The sequence below is a fragment of the Jaculus jaculus genome, chromosome X, assembly GCF_020740685.1.
Source record: "Jaculus jaculus isolate mJacJac1 chromosome X, mJacJac1.mat.Y.cur, whole genome shotgun sequence".
In the NCBI taxonomy this organism is placed as follows: Eukaryota; Metazoa; Chordata; class Mammalia; order Rodentia; family Dipodidae; genus Jaculus; species Jaculus jaculus.
The window spans coordinates 101,344,052-101,361,313 of NC_059125.1; the positions used below are offsets into that span (position 1 = coordinate 101,344,052).

At 41.9% G+C, this 17,262-nt stretch overlaps 1 protein-coding gene across 5 annotated transcripts in view; it reads left to right on the top strand.

Annotated features, from left to right (window-relative positions):
* Frmpd3 (FERM and PDZ domain containing 3) overlaps positions 1–17,262 on the top strand; it is a 163,427-nt gene that overhangs the window by 103,778 nt on the left and 42,387 nt on the right. For all 5 annotated transcript variants that reach the window (XM_045140662.1, XM_045140658.1, XM_045140659.1 and 2 more), the window contains 4 exons: positions 2,702–2,806; positions 7,107–7,214; positions 9,965–10,096; positions 11,608–11,727. In XM_045140662.1, coding sequence (XP_044996597.1) covers positions 2,702–2,806; positions 7,107–7,214; positions 9,965–10,096; positions 11,608–11,727 — 465 coding nt within the window. The remainder of the gene's footprint in view (positions 1–2,701; positions 2,807–7,106; positions 7,215–9,964; positions 10,097–11,607; positions 11,728–17,262) is intronic.

The window sequence follows — 17,262 nt, forward strand, 5'->3', positions numbered from 1 at the left end:
TAGTAAAAGATAACTTAAATAACAATAACATAAAATAGAACAATTATAACAATATACTATAATAAAATTTATTCAAAACTCATGAATTATTTATTTCTGTAATTTTCTACTTACTGTCTCTGGACTGAGGTTAACCATCAGTAACTGAAACCACAGGAAATGAAACTGCAAACTGTCTATGGTGACACATTCTTATTGTTTAAGCACTTGGAAGGCAGAGGCAGGAGGATCAGTTCAAGGCCAGTCTCTACTACATAGTGAATTCAAGGCCAGTCTGGGCTACATAAGACAGAAAAACTGCAAATCAGGAGAAACTACTATACTCATTTACTAAACAAAAGATGTTGGTTTAGGGCTGGAGAGATGGCTCAACAGTTAAGACGTTGCCTGCAAAGCCCAAGGACCCTGGTTCAATTCCCTAGTACCTATGTAAAGCCAAATGTACAAGGTGGTGCATGCATCTGGAGTTGGTTTGCGGCAGCTGGAGGCCCTGGCACACCCATTCTCTCTATTCCCTCTCTCTCTCTCTCTCAATCTCTCTCTCTCTCTCTCCTTGCAGTATGTTTTTTTTAAATATTTTTTGTTTACTTTTATTTATTTATTTGAAAGTGACAAAGAGAAGGAGGGAGAGAGAAAGGGAGAGAGAATGGGCGCACCAGGGCTTCCAGCCACTGCAAACGAACTCCAGACACGTGTGCCCCTTTGTGCATCTGGCTAACATGGGTCCTAGGGAATCAAGCCTTGAACCGGCATCCTTAGGCTTCACAGGCAAGCTCTTAACCACTAAGCCATCTCTCCAGCCCTGTTTTTTTTTTTTTTTAAATATGGGTTTATTTATTAGCCAAGCATGATGGTGTGCTCCTTTATACCCACTTGGGAATAAATGTACTTGGGATTCTGAGGCAGAAGTCAAGGCCAGCCTGGAATATATAGCAAGACCTTATCTCATAAAAAAAAAAAAGTTTGATTATCTCTTTGCTCCTGCTAAAATAGACATTCCACAAAATTGTGCCTGTCTTACTTAAAGGGACATACACCAGTATCACTTATCACCTATAACAATGCCTGGTATGTCATAAGCTCTTCCTAAATTTTTCAAATGAATAAATAAATGCCCCCCAAAACATGAGGAAATCCCTCAGCATGACTTGGGCATTTCTTGGCTGTCGCAGAAGAACAGAATCTAGGAATATCCTTGGTACCCACAGGGGTTTGGATCCAGGACCCCCATGGATACAAAAATTCATAGATATTCAAGTCCCTTATGACATCATATTTGCATACAGCCAATTCAAATCCCCCATATATGTTAAATCATCTGTGTATTATTTATGATTATGCAAATACTATGTAAATAGTTATCACACTGTATTGTTTAGGGAATGATGACAAGAAAGCAAAAGCCTGTGTATGTTTGTTATATATATATATATATATATATATATATATATATATATATATATATATATTTTTTTTTTTTTTTTTTTTTTTTTTTTTTGGTTTTTCGAGGTAAGGTCTCACTCTAGCTCAGGCTGACCTGGAATTTCACAGTCTCAGGATGGCCTTGAACTCATGGCAATCCTCCTACCTGTGCCTCCCAAGTGCTGGGATTAAAGGCATGTACCACCACGCCTGGCTGTCCTACATATTTTTGATCTATGCCTGATTGAACAAAAGGATGCAGAAGCTGTGGCTACCAAGGGCTGACTATAGTTCCTAGTGTTTGCTTGTCATACTTCCTTCTGAATTTTGAGAGAATTTTCAAGAACGAGAGAGAACCTAACTGATTCGTTTGGCATTTTGTGCAGAATTGGCTAAAGTAGTATAGTGCCCAGAAGTAGAAAGCCAGGGCTTCTGGGTTAAATTGCTCCTATCTCTTCCCTTGAGTAATGTAGAAAGTGCAGATGAGTCATTGCGGAGGGATAAGTCTCCTTTCTCCCACATCTAAAAAAATATTTGTTATGAGCTTCCTTCCTAGAGCCAGGGTATATCTGTGATATGAATAAAATTATATCTGTAAATCCTTTGGGATGCTTGTATTCACATGTAATAAAATCCACCATTTAGGAAGATCTCATATTCAAAACAAAAATATATAAAAATTCAATGCATATTATTACTGAAGAATTTCTGCAAACCTCCCTAGGCCTACAGCATTCATAATGAGATTCAGTTTACCCAAATTCAATCCATGCCCAGTTTTTTCACAACACACTAATCATTGCCTTGCACTGAGTAGGTAATCAACACTTATTTTAAATTTTTATTTATTTATTTATTTGCATTGAGTGTGTGTGGCAGGCACACCAGGGTTTCTTGCTACTGGTACAAATGAACACCAGATGCACATGCCACTTTTTGCATCTGGATTTACCTGTGAGCTAGGGAATTGAACCCAAGCCAACAAGTTTTACAAGTAAATGCCTTTAACCACTGAGCCATATCCCCAGTCCAGTGCTTGTTTTTTAATTCCTTGATAAGTAAGACAACATGACTGTCAAGCAACCACAAGGAACTCTTTTTAGACAAGGTCTCACTTATTTAGCCCATGTTGGCCTTGAACTTATGATCCTTCTGGCTCAGCTTCCCATATGCTGAGATTACAGGCATGTACCACCAATAATCCTAGATGTTTTGAGACATCTTAACCCTGTCATGACAAAGGGATGAAGATCTCACCAGCCCTCTATTCTTTTTCCAGTCTCCTAAATCTGCCTTCATCAGTGCTGCAAAGAAGGCCAAACTGAAGTCCAACCCTGTGAAGGTCCGATTTTCTGAGCAGGTGGCAGTTGGAGAAACAAATGCAGTAAGTACAGCCTCAGCCCTCCTCGGTCCATGGTCAAAATCAACCTGGCTGTTGAGTTCTCAATCAGGGACTACTGGACATGGATGACATTATGAAGGGGTTGAAGCTGGAGGATCTTGGTGCTCTGATAGAGTGGGTGAGTGGAGAGGAGTATGTGGCATCCAGAGAGGCACTGAAGGAAAAAAAAATGAGTATTGATTCATTCCGGATCCTCTTGATGCTTAGAGATATTTCCGTCCCTCGTACAATAGCTTACACTCAGGGCAAGTGCTCCATAAACATCTTTTGGCTGCTTGATAGAAGCAGAAGGGAAGTAATGGTTTTGTGAAGGCCCAGAGAACAAGCAGCTGGTGAAATTGAACTCTCTTCACATTTAAGTGGCCCTGCAATTCTACATCTTGACTGGAGAAGACTGTGCTGATGGATGAAGCTGCCTGCCAGCAATGACATACACTCTCCTTAAGTTACCAAGTTTTGCCTAGGCACCTACTATGTTCCCAACACCACAATGAATACAAAAGAAATACCTGATTCCTGCCACTGGCTACCTCTTAGTGATACTGCAGGGAAAAGTGATCCATACTGAGACAATAGAGAATCCACTGCTGTATGGTATCATCTCAGGAAGCAGCTAAGGTTTGATACCTCATGCCATGCAGTCGCCAAATTGAGAGGACCTGGCAGCCTACAGGCTTTCTTGCTGCTTTGTCATGGTTGTATGCAGTGAACTGTTTGTCCCAGATGTGCAGATGGGATGATGTGGGTGGAGAACAGAAAGAAGAGTGCTTAGCAGTTACAGATTCTGGCCCAGAGCCTCCAAGATATCTGGAGAAGTTGGTGATATCCCAGTGGTAACAGGGATAGCTGGAGCTAATGGGAACTGGTGTGCTTTTGTAGCCTTTGGCAGACTAGACTGTCAGAAGGCCTGGTCATTTATGTACTGAAACGAAGCTACAGTTGTAGAGACAAGACCAGCCCCTGAAGGAGCAGAGAAATCAGCAAGATGTCAGAGGTCTGAGACAAAATTTCTCAGGAGAGAGGACACAGGTGTCGTATTCTATGCCTCTCACCCCCAAATAGCCCATGCTTTCTTCCAGACTTGAATGAGGAAAGCTGGAAAGTCCAGTTGGCAATAGGACTCCATTGACAGGCTGTTTTAACAATTAGTATTTGGGAATCTATGTCAATGCTAGGAGGAAAAGGTTGAAGTGAGGTGGGGGTTGATGAGGAGAGAAGAGAGAGAGCAGGATGGAGCCCTCATAGATCAAGACAAGGCAGACCCCAAGGTCAAAGACACCAAAGAGATGTTAGTGTCCTGAACCCTTGAGAACCTCAAGGACATAGGACTTGAGTTTGGAAAATATGGACAGGTACATCCTAGCCCACCTCAACATTGCAGAAGAGTCAGTCAAGGCCTGGACACACAGTGCAAAACGCCTTCCCTTCTTTTCCTTCCTTCTGTCCGCCACTCTCCCTTCACCATACTTCACAGATAAGGATAATTAAGCCCAACTCCAATCCCAGACTAGCCTCTGCCTCAGAGCAGATAGAACCCACCCAGAGTTCCCCCTTCCTTTCTCTGAGACAGGCCATCAAGCCTAGCTTAAGACTTCTCTAGCAAGGAGACTCATCCATCTCCCAACTCTCACTATGCTCAGAAAAAAAAATCACCTGATGTCACAATCCCCCACTGCTGCTGACTGTGTAGACCATAGTAATCTGTTTGGATCCAGAGAATCCAGGTCCAGGTGACTAGAGGCTGTCCCCTCATCCTTCTCCTCTTGTGTTCTAAGGCTTTATTAAGCAACCAAAGCAAAAATAAATCCTGTGGGCGTTCCTTGCCAACTCTATTTTTAAGCAAAATCAATTAAGTAATTATCTGAGTCCAACCCAGTGTGCTAAATAAAACCTGCCACTGCTGAGCGTCAGCCTGGGGAGCCTGGGCCTGTGGGCCTGGCAGGAGCAAGCCCTTCACAGGATCAAGGGAGAGGCCCAGCCATTGTCATACCCTTTTCCAACTTGATATCAGTAGCTTTCCTCCTTGGCTTCACCCCAGCCAAACTTGCCTTCTAGCTCCCCACCACTGCCAGTCACACCTGAGCTCAGGAGGACTTGCTTATTCCCCATTTAGGGCTTTGACCTGGACCATTCTGTTCTATTCTGGCTTCTCTAATAATCTGCACTTACCATCTCCCTCCAAATCAAAATCCAATCCGGGGCTGGAGAGATGGCTCAGCTGTTAAGGCACTTGCCTGCAAGCCTAACGATCTGGGTTTGATTCCCCAGTACCCACATAAAGCCAGATGCACAAAGTGACACATGTGTCTGGAGTTTGTTTTGTAGCTGCTGGAGGCCCTGCTATGTCCATTCTCTTGGTCTGTCTCTCTTCTCTCTATCTCTCTCTAGCTTGCAAATAAAAATAAATAAAATAACAAAATCCAGTCTGCTTATTGATTTGTTTGAGATTCATAATGTGTGTATATAGCAAAATACTATACCAAGAGTATAAGATGGGACTCGGAGCCTCTGTTTTTCCTGTAGTTTCCTGGGGGTTTTGAAGGTGCTGAGTGGGGAGTACAGGCTCTGTGACTGCTACAGAATTAAGGAATTTAGCCATCTGTTACCTGCAAGTTTTGATATGACCAATCACATCGGCACAGGGAAATGTGTACACCCATCTAGTGGGTTTAATCATTAAACACATGGTAAGCACCTATTCATTCTTTTTCATAATAATTTATTGAACAACTGTGTGCCAGCAATTCTATTCAGTCCTGGGACTATAAACATGAATAGACATGGTCTTTGTGCTCTAAGTTTGCTGTTTGATTTTGAAAGATATTTTTTTTCAAACCTATTACCAAAAGCTGGGCATGGTGATGCATGCCCATATTCCCAGCAACCCAAGAGCAGATGAAAGAGGATCACAAATTCAAGTCTAGAATAAAGTATATGGCTAGTTAGCTGGGCTGCATAGTAATATTCTGTCTCAAAAAATAAATTAATAATACACATTTGTGGGCATGGTGGTACTTGCCTGTAAGGTGTGTATAAATTGCATAGGAATGCATGGAAAGACTAGGCCCAAGTATATCATGACCAAAGCTTTACAGAATACATATTTGAGCTGAATTTTGAAGGATGAATAAAAGTTTATCAGAGAAAGGAAGAGAAACACAGAAAGAATAGCCTTTATTTAATGCATTTTTGTTAAGCAATTAACATGTACCATTATAAATAAACCACTAAGCCAGGAAAAGTTATGCTAGGGAATGATTATGTTTAGAAATGGACTTTGCCAGTTGTTCTGAAACAAGGTGAGTATAGTCCACTTTCCAAGAGCTTTTAGAAATGTTTAAGAATGTTATGGATCATCCCAATGACTTTTAAAATATTATTTATTTATTTATTTATTTGAGAGAGGGGATCAGATAGAGACAGACAGACAAAGAGACTGGATATGCCAAGGCCTCTAGCCAAAACAAACAAACTCCAGGTGCAGCACCACCTTGTACATCTGGCTTTCCATTGGTACTGGGGAGTTGAACCTGGGTCCTTTAGCTTTGTAGGCAAGTGCCTTAACCGCTAAGCCATCTCTCCAGCCCAGGTCATTTTTTTGAGGTAGTTTCTTTCTCAGACTGACCTTGAACTCACAGAAATCCTCCTGCCTCAGCCTCCTATGTGCTGGGATTAAATACATGCTCCACCATACCGGCCAATGCTTTTTTTTTTTTTTTAATGCTCTTGATACTCATTGTCTCAAGGTCAGAGGCAATAAGTGTCCTTTGGGGAGTGAGGCAATTTCTGAATTGTCATCAGGTTGTCAGAGGTATGGAGGCATGAAAGAGGCAACGATATAAGAAATAGAAATACATGGCAACAGATAGGTAGACAGGGACCAGGTCAAAAAGAGAGAACCTGGTGAGAAGAGGGGTATTAGGAGATAAGCTGAGATGTATGAAATTGACTTTCTGATAGAAATCTCCCCCAAGCCCTACAGGCTGGGTGTGCTGCTCTCTAGAGGTCAAGTACTGTATGAAGCTGCAGGTTGTTGAACCACAGTGGTACTGTGATATCAAATAAGGAATGGACTTTGTATATGACCCTACATCTTCTTGGGTAATTTACTTTTGGTCTGCATGTAGCATTGTTATTGATCTGCTCTTTCCTTTATGTCTTTATTATCACATGCTTTTGGCTCCCTACCTTCCTTACTTCCCCCTTCCTACTTTCCACAACCCCTATTGATTTCCCCTTTCCTTCTGAGCTCTCCCCTTGGCCTTTCCCTGCCTTTTCATAGAAAATGATGAAGAAGGAAGCTCTTCTCCTCATCCCCAATGTCCTGAAGGTTTTCCTAGAAAATGGGCAGATCAAGTCATTCACATTTGATGGTCGGACCACTGTTAAGGTACATAAGTCTCTTTCCCTTGGGTATCTGTCTTATGTTCCTCTGAGATTGCTCATGGCTCATCACTGCTGGAGCAAGATGGACTGTGTGCTCCTGATGCTCAGGAGTGAAGCACGCGGCTGCACAATCATGCAGTCTTCAGATGAGGCTATCAAAAATTTGCATGCCCAACTGTGTGCTAATCATTGTAAAAAATGTATGTATATGTGTTCATGTGTGTGCACAAGAGTGCACATCTGCTTGTCAATTGCTCTATGTTCGTGCTGCACAGGGTCCTTCAAGACTCTGAGAAGCTACACAACATGAAGACCATTAAGCTCTTTACAAAGCTAAAGTGATTTATATTGATTCAATAACTCCTACACAAGTTTACACACAGAAATAAACAAATGCATCCTCTTGAGAGATTATCTTAGCCATGTCTTGCTCTTTAAATAACAACCAGATCTTGAGCACTGAAGTAAGGTTTGAAAAGTCCAGCTACAACCCTTTTGGCTATTCTTTTCACAGGAAGAGCAATTACTGAACTGTGATTCTTAACAGCTCAGCCAGGTGTCAAAAAGTCCTAGTGATTCTCTTAGTCCTGAAGAGTAGAGGCCAATGATACGATTTACCCCAAGGTTCACTCTGCGCTGGGATAGAAATATCCGTTCCTGATACTTTTGGACTCTCGCCAGGAGGAGAGTGTCATCCCTAGAATGAATGTTCTTATGCAACCAATGCCCACAGGTATCCTGTAGTTCCCCTGCAGGGGCCAACATAAGCCTACAAATAAGGAAGCCACAGCCATGGTGACAGAGGCCTGTAATTTCAGCACTCAGGAGTCTAGGGCAGGAGGATTGCAAGTTCCAGGTCAGCCTTGCTACATAGAGAGACACTTTTGGAAAGAAGGAAGGAGGGAGGGAGGGTAGAAAGGAAGGAAGGGAGGGAGAGAGAGAGAGAAAGGGGGCCCCTTTCCCAAGAAACACTTGCTAAAAAGAGTGATCAGGTTCTCAGATTGGGCCTTACCTGTGCTGTCCCATCAGAGTAGGTACTGTGCACTCTTTGAGAGATTTTAGACAACGACAGCCTAAGTAAAAAGGCAGAGGTTGTTTTGGGTCATCCCGATGATGTGTCATGATATTGGCATTTAATGTCTTAAGGTCAGAGATGCTAAGTGTTTTGCAGGGCAGTCCCTGAATGACAAATCAGCCTGCCCAAAGTCCTCATAACACACTAGTTATAATACATTGTGCCTAAACCATGTTGACTGAATCAAGTCTCTTTGAAAGTATTAGGCTGAGGCAAGTACCCCAGGGAGCCTAAGCCCCTAATGCCATCCTTGGGAAGCCATGGCTGTTGAAGATCTTGGGCTATGGGAAGGAACATTAAAATAGAACTAGACCACCCAGATGTGAATGTTCATCTTACAGTCCTCCTTGGTGTTTCTTCAAGCCCACTGTAAATCTATCTGCACCCTGGGCCACTGACTACCCTCTCTTCCCCATGGAGGCTTCTCCTCACACTTCCATTTTAACATGGTCACCACTATAGTGGCTTCCAGGTAACAGCAGCCTTTTAGGACATTTGATCCTACTCAGACTTCAAGAAGGGTACAGTGACTATTCATGAAAACTTTGACAAGGTTCCAAGCCTCTTGTCCCAGAGAGGTACCTGAGTGAAATGGCAGCCTGGCACGGGAGCTATGACACTTGTAGCACTGGTGGGCAATTGCTGTCTTGGCTGTCCACAATCCCAATGCAGCTAAACCGCAAAGAAAACCTCGTCTGTCTCTGCCAGGGTTCCAGCAACAGCGGTGCCTCTGTGACTACTTGGATAGCACAAAGACATCCTCTCAAGTACCCAGCACATTGCAGCCTACTGTTTAAATGGCTGAGCATCTCTCAATGCACACATACAGGCTGCTTTGGCAGCTCTGACTGACAAAGAGCTCTGCAGTCCTGCTTCTCTCCAGCCATTCTCTCTAGTCTTTGGGGGCTGAGAGATGCTGACTGCAAGAACACACATGCTGAAGCCCAGTGTATATGCCAAAGTTCTAGCAAATAGATGGCAGCAGTCTTAGAACTGATATTTGGGCAGCTCCCACCAATATGCTTTCAGACGTCCTAATATTAAAAGTAGGGCAGCAGAACAGACGGAGCCCAGAAGTAGTCAGATTTATGACTGTGTACTAGACACGTGACATTGTTCCTCGGCATGGAAACATTTTTTAAGTTGCTAAATTGATAGTCAGTAAAAGCCAACTATGGCCAAAAATGAACATTTTCCCAGTAACTCAAGTCATTTGATTTAGATTATGAATCTGGAAATAGTATATTTTTTAATCATGGAAATGTAACTTTTGCCACATTGACAGAAAAGCTGAGTGGATATTGTGCCCTATAAGAGAAGCTGAGGGAAGAATTAACACAGTTCCTGACACTCAGCAAGCCCCCAGGAATGTTGTCCAGTGGAGACAGGGAGGGAAGGAAGGTGGACGGCATCCTTCTTTTGCCATATGTCTGGCCAGGGGAAATTCTGGGACATATGCCTTCACCTCCTGCACCTTTGTTGTTCCCCAAAGCACAGGCCTCTTGACAGCACCCATGGGTCCCTTTACTGGACCTGAGACACAGCACCAGGACCACTCTGAAGATTGTCTCAGCCTTCTCCACAAGACTGCTTTGTTTCTAATCCTTCCTTATATATTCAATATTTGGAGCAACAGAGACAAATAAGATACTTCCTTTCAAGACTCTCTTCTTCTACAGGATGTGATGGTGACTTTACAGGACCGTCTCTCCCTGAGATACATTGAGCACTTTGCTCTTGTCCTTGAGTATGCTGGGCCAGAACAGAGTCACAGGTTCCTGCTTCTCCAGGACAAGCAGCCCCTAGCTTATGTAAGTCACTCCTTTATCCTGACTTTGTAGGTGCATGTGGCTGGTGCTAGAGAAGAGCACCCAAAGCACTATTTGTCTGGAAAATTCATCATGATGTGCTTAGCCAGCTCCCAGAAGTCACAGTTCCTACTTGAGGTGGTGTGTGTGTGTGTGTGTGTGTGTGTGTGTGTGTGTATGCACGCATGTGTGTACCCAACACATTGCTAAGCATAGAACCCAGGGCCTTTCACAGACTAAGCAAACATTCTACACTGAGCAGCAGCTCCAGCCTTACTTGAAGAGGTTACTACCCATCCACAGAAGGCCTTTAACAATACCCATTGTGACCTAAAGAGGGCACCTTGAGCATTAGTCTTGGACTCTAGGAGCAACTTTCCTGTCTCCTGGAAACACTTCCCTGGTAGACCTTTTCTTTTTCCTGAGAAGAAATTCAGACTTTTGAATGAGGACTGTGATGTGGATAGGTCAGAGAATGGAATCAGGTGAGGACTGGGAATTGGATGAGTAGGACCAATAGCCAGCATATCATTTCTAACATCTTCCAGAATAGAGGAGGAAAAGTTGTCTCATCTTTCTAGCCCATGCTGCATGAGAAAAGGCTAAGAACTCCAGATTTGCTTTTCTTCCTACAAACATAATGGAATCAAGGTTTCATTTGTAAATTTGGTACTATAAGAGAATAATAACAATACTATGTACTAAAATAAAATAAAAGTTTTTTAAACTGATAAATTGGTTATTTTCTGAAATTCTCCATTTTTATTCAAATATTTTGTTTATTTATTTAAGGGGGGGTTGGCATGCCAGGGCTTCTAACCACTGCAAACCAAATCCATATGCATGAACCACCTTGTACTTCTGGCTTATATGGGTATTGGGGAATTGCACCTGGGTTTTTAGTCTTCCCAGGCAAGTGCCTTAACTGCTAAGCCATCATTTCATCCCAAATTCCCCATTTCTTTTTTACCAAGGTTGACTATGGGTAATCAGTTACCTTCTCATTACTGGGACAAAACACTCAACCAGAGTCAGTTTGTGGGAGGAAAGGATTTATTTCAGGCTTGCAGTTTCAAGGGGAAGTATCATCATGGTGGAGAAAAGCTTGGCAGCTGGCTCACAACTTCATTCATGATAGATGATAGATAGATGAGTGATAGATGCATAGATAAGACAGACAGACAAGAGGGAGCTAGCTCTGAACACACAATAAACTGGACAATCAATTCCAAGGTCAACCACCCAGTAACACATCTCCTCCAGCAAGGCTCCACCTTTCAAAGGCTCCACCATCTGGGGACTAAGTAGAAATTACAAACATTTGAGGCTATCAGAAACACTTCACATTCAAACTACTACAAGGGAATACTGAATATGAATCTTCCAGGTGGGAGGCAGAGTGAGAAACAATAGCCTAGTTTGATCTAGCCTAAGCCCCACTTTAAGGAGCCACCAGTCTGAAATTCCACCACACAGCCATTCATTCTATATCTCTTCTCATCCCGGGGACACAGGTGGTCCAGAGGACACATTATCATGGAATGAAATGCCTCTTCCGAATAAGCTTCTTTCCCAAAGATCCTGTGGAGCTGCTGCGTCGGGATCCTGCTGCTTTCGAGTACCTATACATCCAGGTAGAGTCTGGCTTGGGTATACAAAGACAGACCAATGGACAAACAAGCAGGCAGGCTGTTCTGCCATCACAATGAAGTCACTAAGTCTTTCCAACCTCCAGGTAGCTCTGAAGGTTCTTTCCTTTTGCCATTGTAGGCCAAGTTGGCTGGCCTGGTGACCTCAGCTGGCTGTCATTCAAAGTCCTGTCTACATGTCCACTCAGAGCTCATCAGTTTTCAGAAATAAACAACCACAGCAACTTTAACAACTTTCACAGAATCCCAAGGTTTACTAAGTCCTATTAGGATTAAGGAGATTTAAAACCCCAATATATAGCTCCAGTGAAATTCGCACTTCACTCCACCAAGAAAGAGTTACCAAGCCCATCCTCTGAGCCAAGCCCTATGCTGGGTACTGGCAATCAGGGGTAAAGAAAGACCTACTCTGACTCACTAGAACTCATATATACATAAATAAACAATGACCATGGTGGAGTTCAATGTCAATGAGAACACACAGGAAGCAGTGTAGGAGAGAGACTATGAAGGCTTCACAAAGGAAATGATGTATGCAAACTGTTAGCATGAAGAATGAGTGGATGGTTGCTGTGTGGGATAGAGCAGAGGGGTCATAGTATAAGCAAGGGCCCTTGAATTTACAAAAGCATGCTGGGAAGAAACATCGCAGCATAGTGAGAAAAGTATGAGTGAATTATTACTTCAGCACAGGATGTGATGTAAAGAACAGAAGCAAATCAAGTTGAAGAGATGAAGCATGTAGTGAACAACTTGGTAGGCTGTGGCAAGCATAGGTTTTATGCTGGGGGCTTGGAAGTGGTTCTCAGAGTGTAGTCCCTGAACCAGCAGCATTAGCATTAGCATCAGCCTCGTAAAGATGCAAATTTTTGGGCCCAATCTATTTTAACAATCTGTCTGTGAAATTCCTCTTTTTGTTCTTTTTTTGTTTGTTTGTTTGTTTGTTTGAAACAGGGTTGCATGTAACCCAGGTTGGCCTCAAACTCAATGTGTAGCCAAGACTGGCCTTGAATTCCTGACCCTCTTGTAAATAACTCACAGAGGGTTAGGATTACAATGGGGCGCCCTCACACCCAGTTCTCTATGAGTTTCTAATACCCCAAAAGCCTTTGGTGAAATCACTGGTTTAAGACAGTGTTTCTTAACCCTAACTGTACATTGGAATTATCTGGGAAGCTTTGGAAAAAATGCTCTGCCTCGCCCAAGACTGATCAAATCAAAATCTTTGGTTGGAACCCAAATATTAATATTTTAAGTTTTTTCTCAAGTGATTCTAATGTGTAGCCAAGGTAAAGAAATTCTCCTGGGGAATGGGGACAGAGAAATGAAAGAATGGCCTCATCATCATCCAGAGGAGAAGCAACAAGGAGCAGAATCCAGGGTGTGTTTTTTGGGGGGGGATTTTAATGCATGTGAATGTTTGCATGTATGCATAGGTCAGAGGACAACCTTAGATGTCATCCTGAGGAATACCATCCACCTTTTTTGAGGCAGGGTCTTTCATTGACCTGGAGTTCACCAATAAGGCTATAGTAGCTGGCCAGGGGGAGGCAGGGATCCACTGAACTCCACCTCCTCCAAGTGCTGGAATTACAGACATGCACTGCCACACCTGGCATTTTACATGGGTGCTAGGAATCCAAACTCCAGTCCTCATGCATGTGAGGCAAGCTTTTTACCTTTCTCCTCAGTGCTCAAGGGAGATTTAAAAGGTAAAATCAAGAGGCTTTGACTTGATGTGTCTGGAAGCAATCGTATCAGTCTTCAAATTAGGGAATAAAGGCAGTTCCATGGGTTTGAAGACAAGATGAGTTCATTTCAGGACATGCTGGATTTCAGGTGCCCACAGGACTTGCATAGCACTTGCTGAGAGAGAAAAACTCAAACCTCATCTGTCTCTGATGGTGACACCTGGGAATCTGCTATGAGACATTGCAGTTGTCCTCTCTGCCCTTTCTGACAACCTAAAATGTTAGGAACATTTCTCAGCCTCAAGTTCCTTTGCCAGCCCTTTATGGGGTAACTAGTTGTGTGGTTTGATTTAGTTCTCAGTTTGTTGACCCAGAATTTTTTCATTCATGTTTCTGGAGGTTGCCATATATTTTACACTCATGACAAGATCACGTCTACCCTATTTCTGCATTTCACATGTCAGTTTTACTGTGGTCTAATTGACATACAGCAAACTGCCCATGTTTAATGTACACAGCATGGGACTGGAGGGATGGCTTAGCAGTTAAGGTGTTTGCCTGCAAAGCCAACAGACCCGTGTTCAGTTCGATTCTCCAGGGCCCACATTAGCCCGATGCACAAGGGGGCACATGTGTCTGGAGTTCGTTTGCAGTGGCTAGAGGCCCTGGCGCACCCATTCTCTTTCTCTCTCCCTCCCTCTTTCTCTGTCAAATAAATAAATAAAATAAAATATTTTAAAGTACATACTATGATAAAGTGTGACATTCATATATACATATACATTATATAATATATTGATAGATACAGATATTGCTATTAAGCAACTACCACAATTGAGATATTGAATATATCCAATAGTCACAAAATTTTCTCAAGCTCCTTTGTAATTCACTGTCATCCCCAAGCACCAGGCAGCCTCTGTCTAGCTTTTTGTTATTATAAATTTGTTTTCATTTCCAAGAATTCATATAAACTGAACCATACTTTATGTAGATTTATTTTAGTATACATAGTGGCCGATTTTGCTCAGTATAATGATTCTAGAATCCATCCATATTGTTACATGTATCAATAGCTCTTTTATTTTTATGGGTGGGTAGTATTCATGGTACCTGAATTTGGTACACCTGTTGATGGACATTTGAGGTGTTTCCAGGTTTGGGCTAATAATATTAAAGCCATGAACATTTATGTTCATCTTTGATGGACACATGCTTTCTTTGCTGCTAGGTAAATAGTAATGTAATAGTTTCATTAAAATTTAAAAAAAATGTTCATTTATTTATTTGAGAGAGAAAGAGGCAGAGAGAGAGAGAATGGGTGGGCCAGGGCCTCCAGCTACTGCAAATGAACTCAAGATGCATGTGCCCCCTTGTGCATCTGGCTTACATGGGTCCTGGAGAATTAAAGCATGGTCCTTTGGCTTTGTGGGCAAATGCTTTAACAGTGAAGCCATCTCTCCAGCCCAAGATTATTTTTAAATAAACTCCAGGAGTTGGAATGATGGCTCAGTGGTTAAAGGTACTTGCTTACAAAACTACAATTCTATCTTTCACAGTGGTTGTACCATCTTGTCACCTCTTGGTATTGTCAAGCTTTTTTTTTTTAATTAACTGTCATTCTAACAGTACATATTAGCATGTTTTGATGGCTTCCATTCACATTTTCCTAATGATTAATGATGTTGGATTGCTTTTTTTTTTTTTTTTTTTTTGGTTTGTCAAGGTAGGGTTTTTCTCTAGTCCAGGCTGACCTACATATCACTGTGTAGTCTCAGGGTGGCCTTAAACTCAAGGCAATCCTCCTACCTCTGCCTCCCAAGTGCTGGGATTGAAGGTGTGAGCCACCACACCCGGCTTTTTTGTGTGTTTTCTATTGTGCATGTTTGATGAAATGTCTGTCCAAAGAATTGCCCTGTGTTTTTATTGGGTTGTTTGTTTTCTTATTTTCAAGTTTTGAGAGTTCTTTACATATTCTGGAAACAAGTCATTTGTTGGATAAGCTATTTGCAATTATTTATACCCAGTCTGTGTCTGGTCTTTTCAGTCTCTGAACAGTGTCTTTCACAGAGCAGATGTTTGAATTTTGATGAAGTCCAGTTAGTTAATTCATTTTTTATGGGCAGCATTTCTGGTATCATTGAGAAAATAAGTTTCTAACTCAAGGTCAGAAATATACTCTATGTTTTTTCCTCGAAGTTCTGTCTTTTTAGGTTTTGCATTTAGGTCTATGATCTATTTTGAGTTAACTTACATATGTGATGCCAGTATGCATCAAAATGGTATGTGTATGTCTTGGCATATGGATATCCTGTGTGTGTATATCTTGGCATATGGATATCCAGTTGTTCAAGCACTATTTGTTGAAAAGACTATCTTTTCTTCACCAAATTGCCTTTATACCTTTGGGCCAGAGAGATGGCTTAGCAGTTAAGTGCTTGCCTGCAAAGCCTAAGGACCCCAGTTCGAGGCCCAATTCCCCAGGACCATGTCAGCCAGATGCACAAGGGGTGCATGCATCTGGAGTTCATTTGCAATGGCTGGAGGCCCTGGTGTGCCCATTCTCTCTCCCCCCTCTTCTCTCTGTCTTTCTCAAATAAAAAAATTAATTTTTAATGATCTGTCTTTATATTTGTAGATCTATTTCTGAGCCTAAATTCTGTTCCATGGGTCAACTTGTCTACCCTGATACCAATATCACACTCTATTGAGCACTAGAGCTTCATAATGAATCTTAAAATCAGCTAGCTTTTGTCCCCAACTTTGTTCCAAAATGGTTTCGAATGTTCTAGATCCTTTGCATTTTCATGTGAATTATACAATCAATTTGTCAATTACTATTAAAAACATACTGTGGGGCTGGAGAGATGGCTTAGAAGTTAAAGGCTTGCCTGTGAAACCTAAGGACCCCGGTTCGAGACTCGATTACCCAGAACCCATGTTAGCCAGATGCACAAGGGGCGCACACATCTGGAGTTCATTTGCAGTGGCTGGAAGCACTGGCATGCCCATTCTCTCTCCCTCTCTCTCTCTCTCTCTCTCTCTCTCTCTTTCTGTCTGTCACTCTCAATAAATAAATAAAAATGAACAAAAAATTTAAAAAAACATACTATGATTTAGAAGGTTGACATCTTATAATATTGAATCTTCCAAGACATGAACAAATGATTTCTACATTAATTTAGAGCTTCTGTAGTCTTTTTACAATAGTGTTTTATGTTGTCAGTGTATAAGTCCTTCACATATTTTGTCAGATTTATACTTAATTATTTCAGATCTTTACTGCTGTTATAAATGATGTCTATTTTGTTGCAGTTTTGTCATTGTTTTGACACAGGCTGGTCTTGAACTAATGGGCAGTCTTCCTGCCTCAGTCTTCCAAATGCTGGGTTATAGGAGTAAGCTACCAAGTACAATGGTGATTTTGATTTATAATTTCAACTTTTAACTCTTTGCTGATTCAATATAGAAATAGAATGTTATATTGATTTTTATGCCTTACAACTTTGGTAATTTCGGGAGGTTTTTTGTAGATTTCCTTGGATTTTCTATGTTGATAATCATTGATGTATTCCTTTCCTTTTCATTTTGTTCAAAGACAGGGTCACATTCCCTATCTCAGGCTGGCCTGAAACTCACTATGTAGCCCAGGCTGGCTTTAAACTCATGGTACTTCTTGTGCCTGGGCCTCTTAAGTGCTAAGATTACAGGTATAAAGCACCATACCTGGCTGAAGTATCCCTTTTCTACTCTTGCCTATGGTATAGCAGTAGCACTATGGCACCCTAGTACATTAGCCTTTCCCATCATAACTTCAACCAGAGGGCAG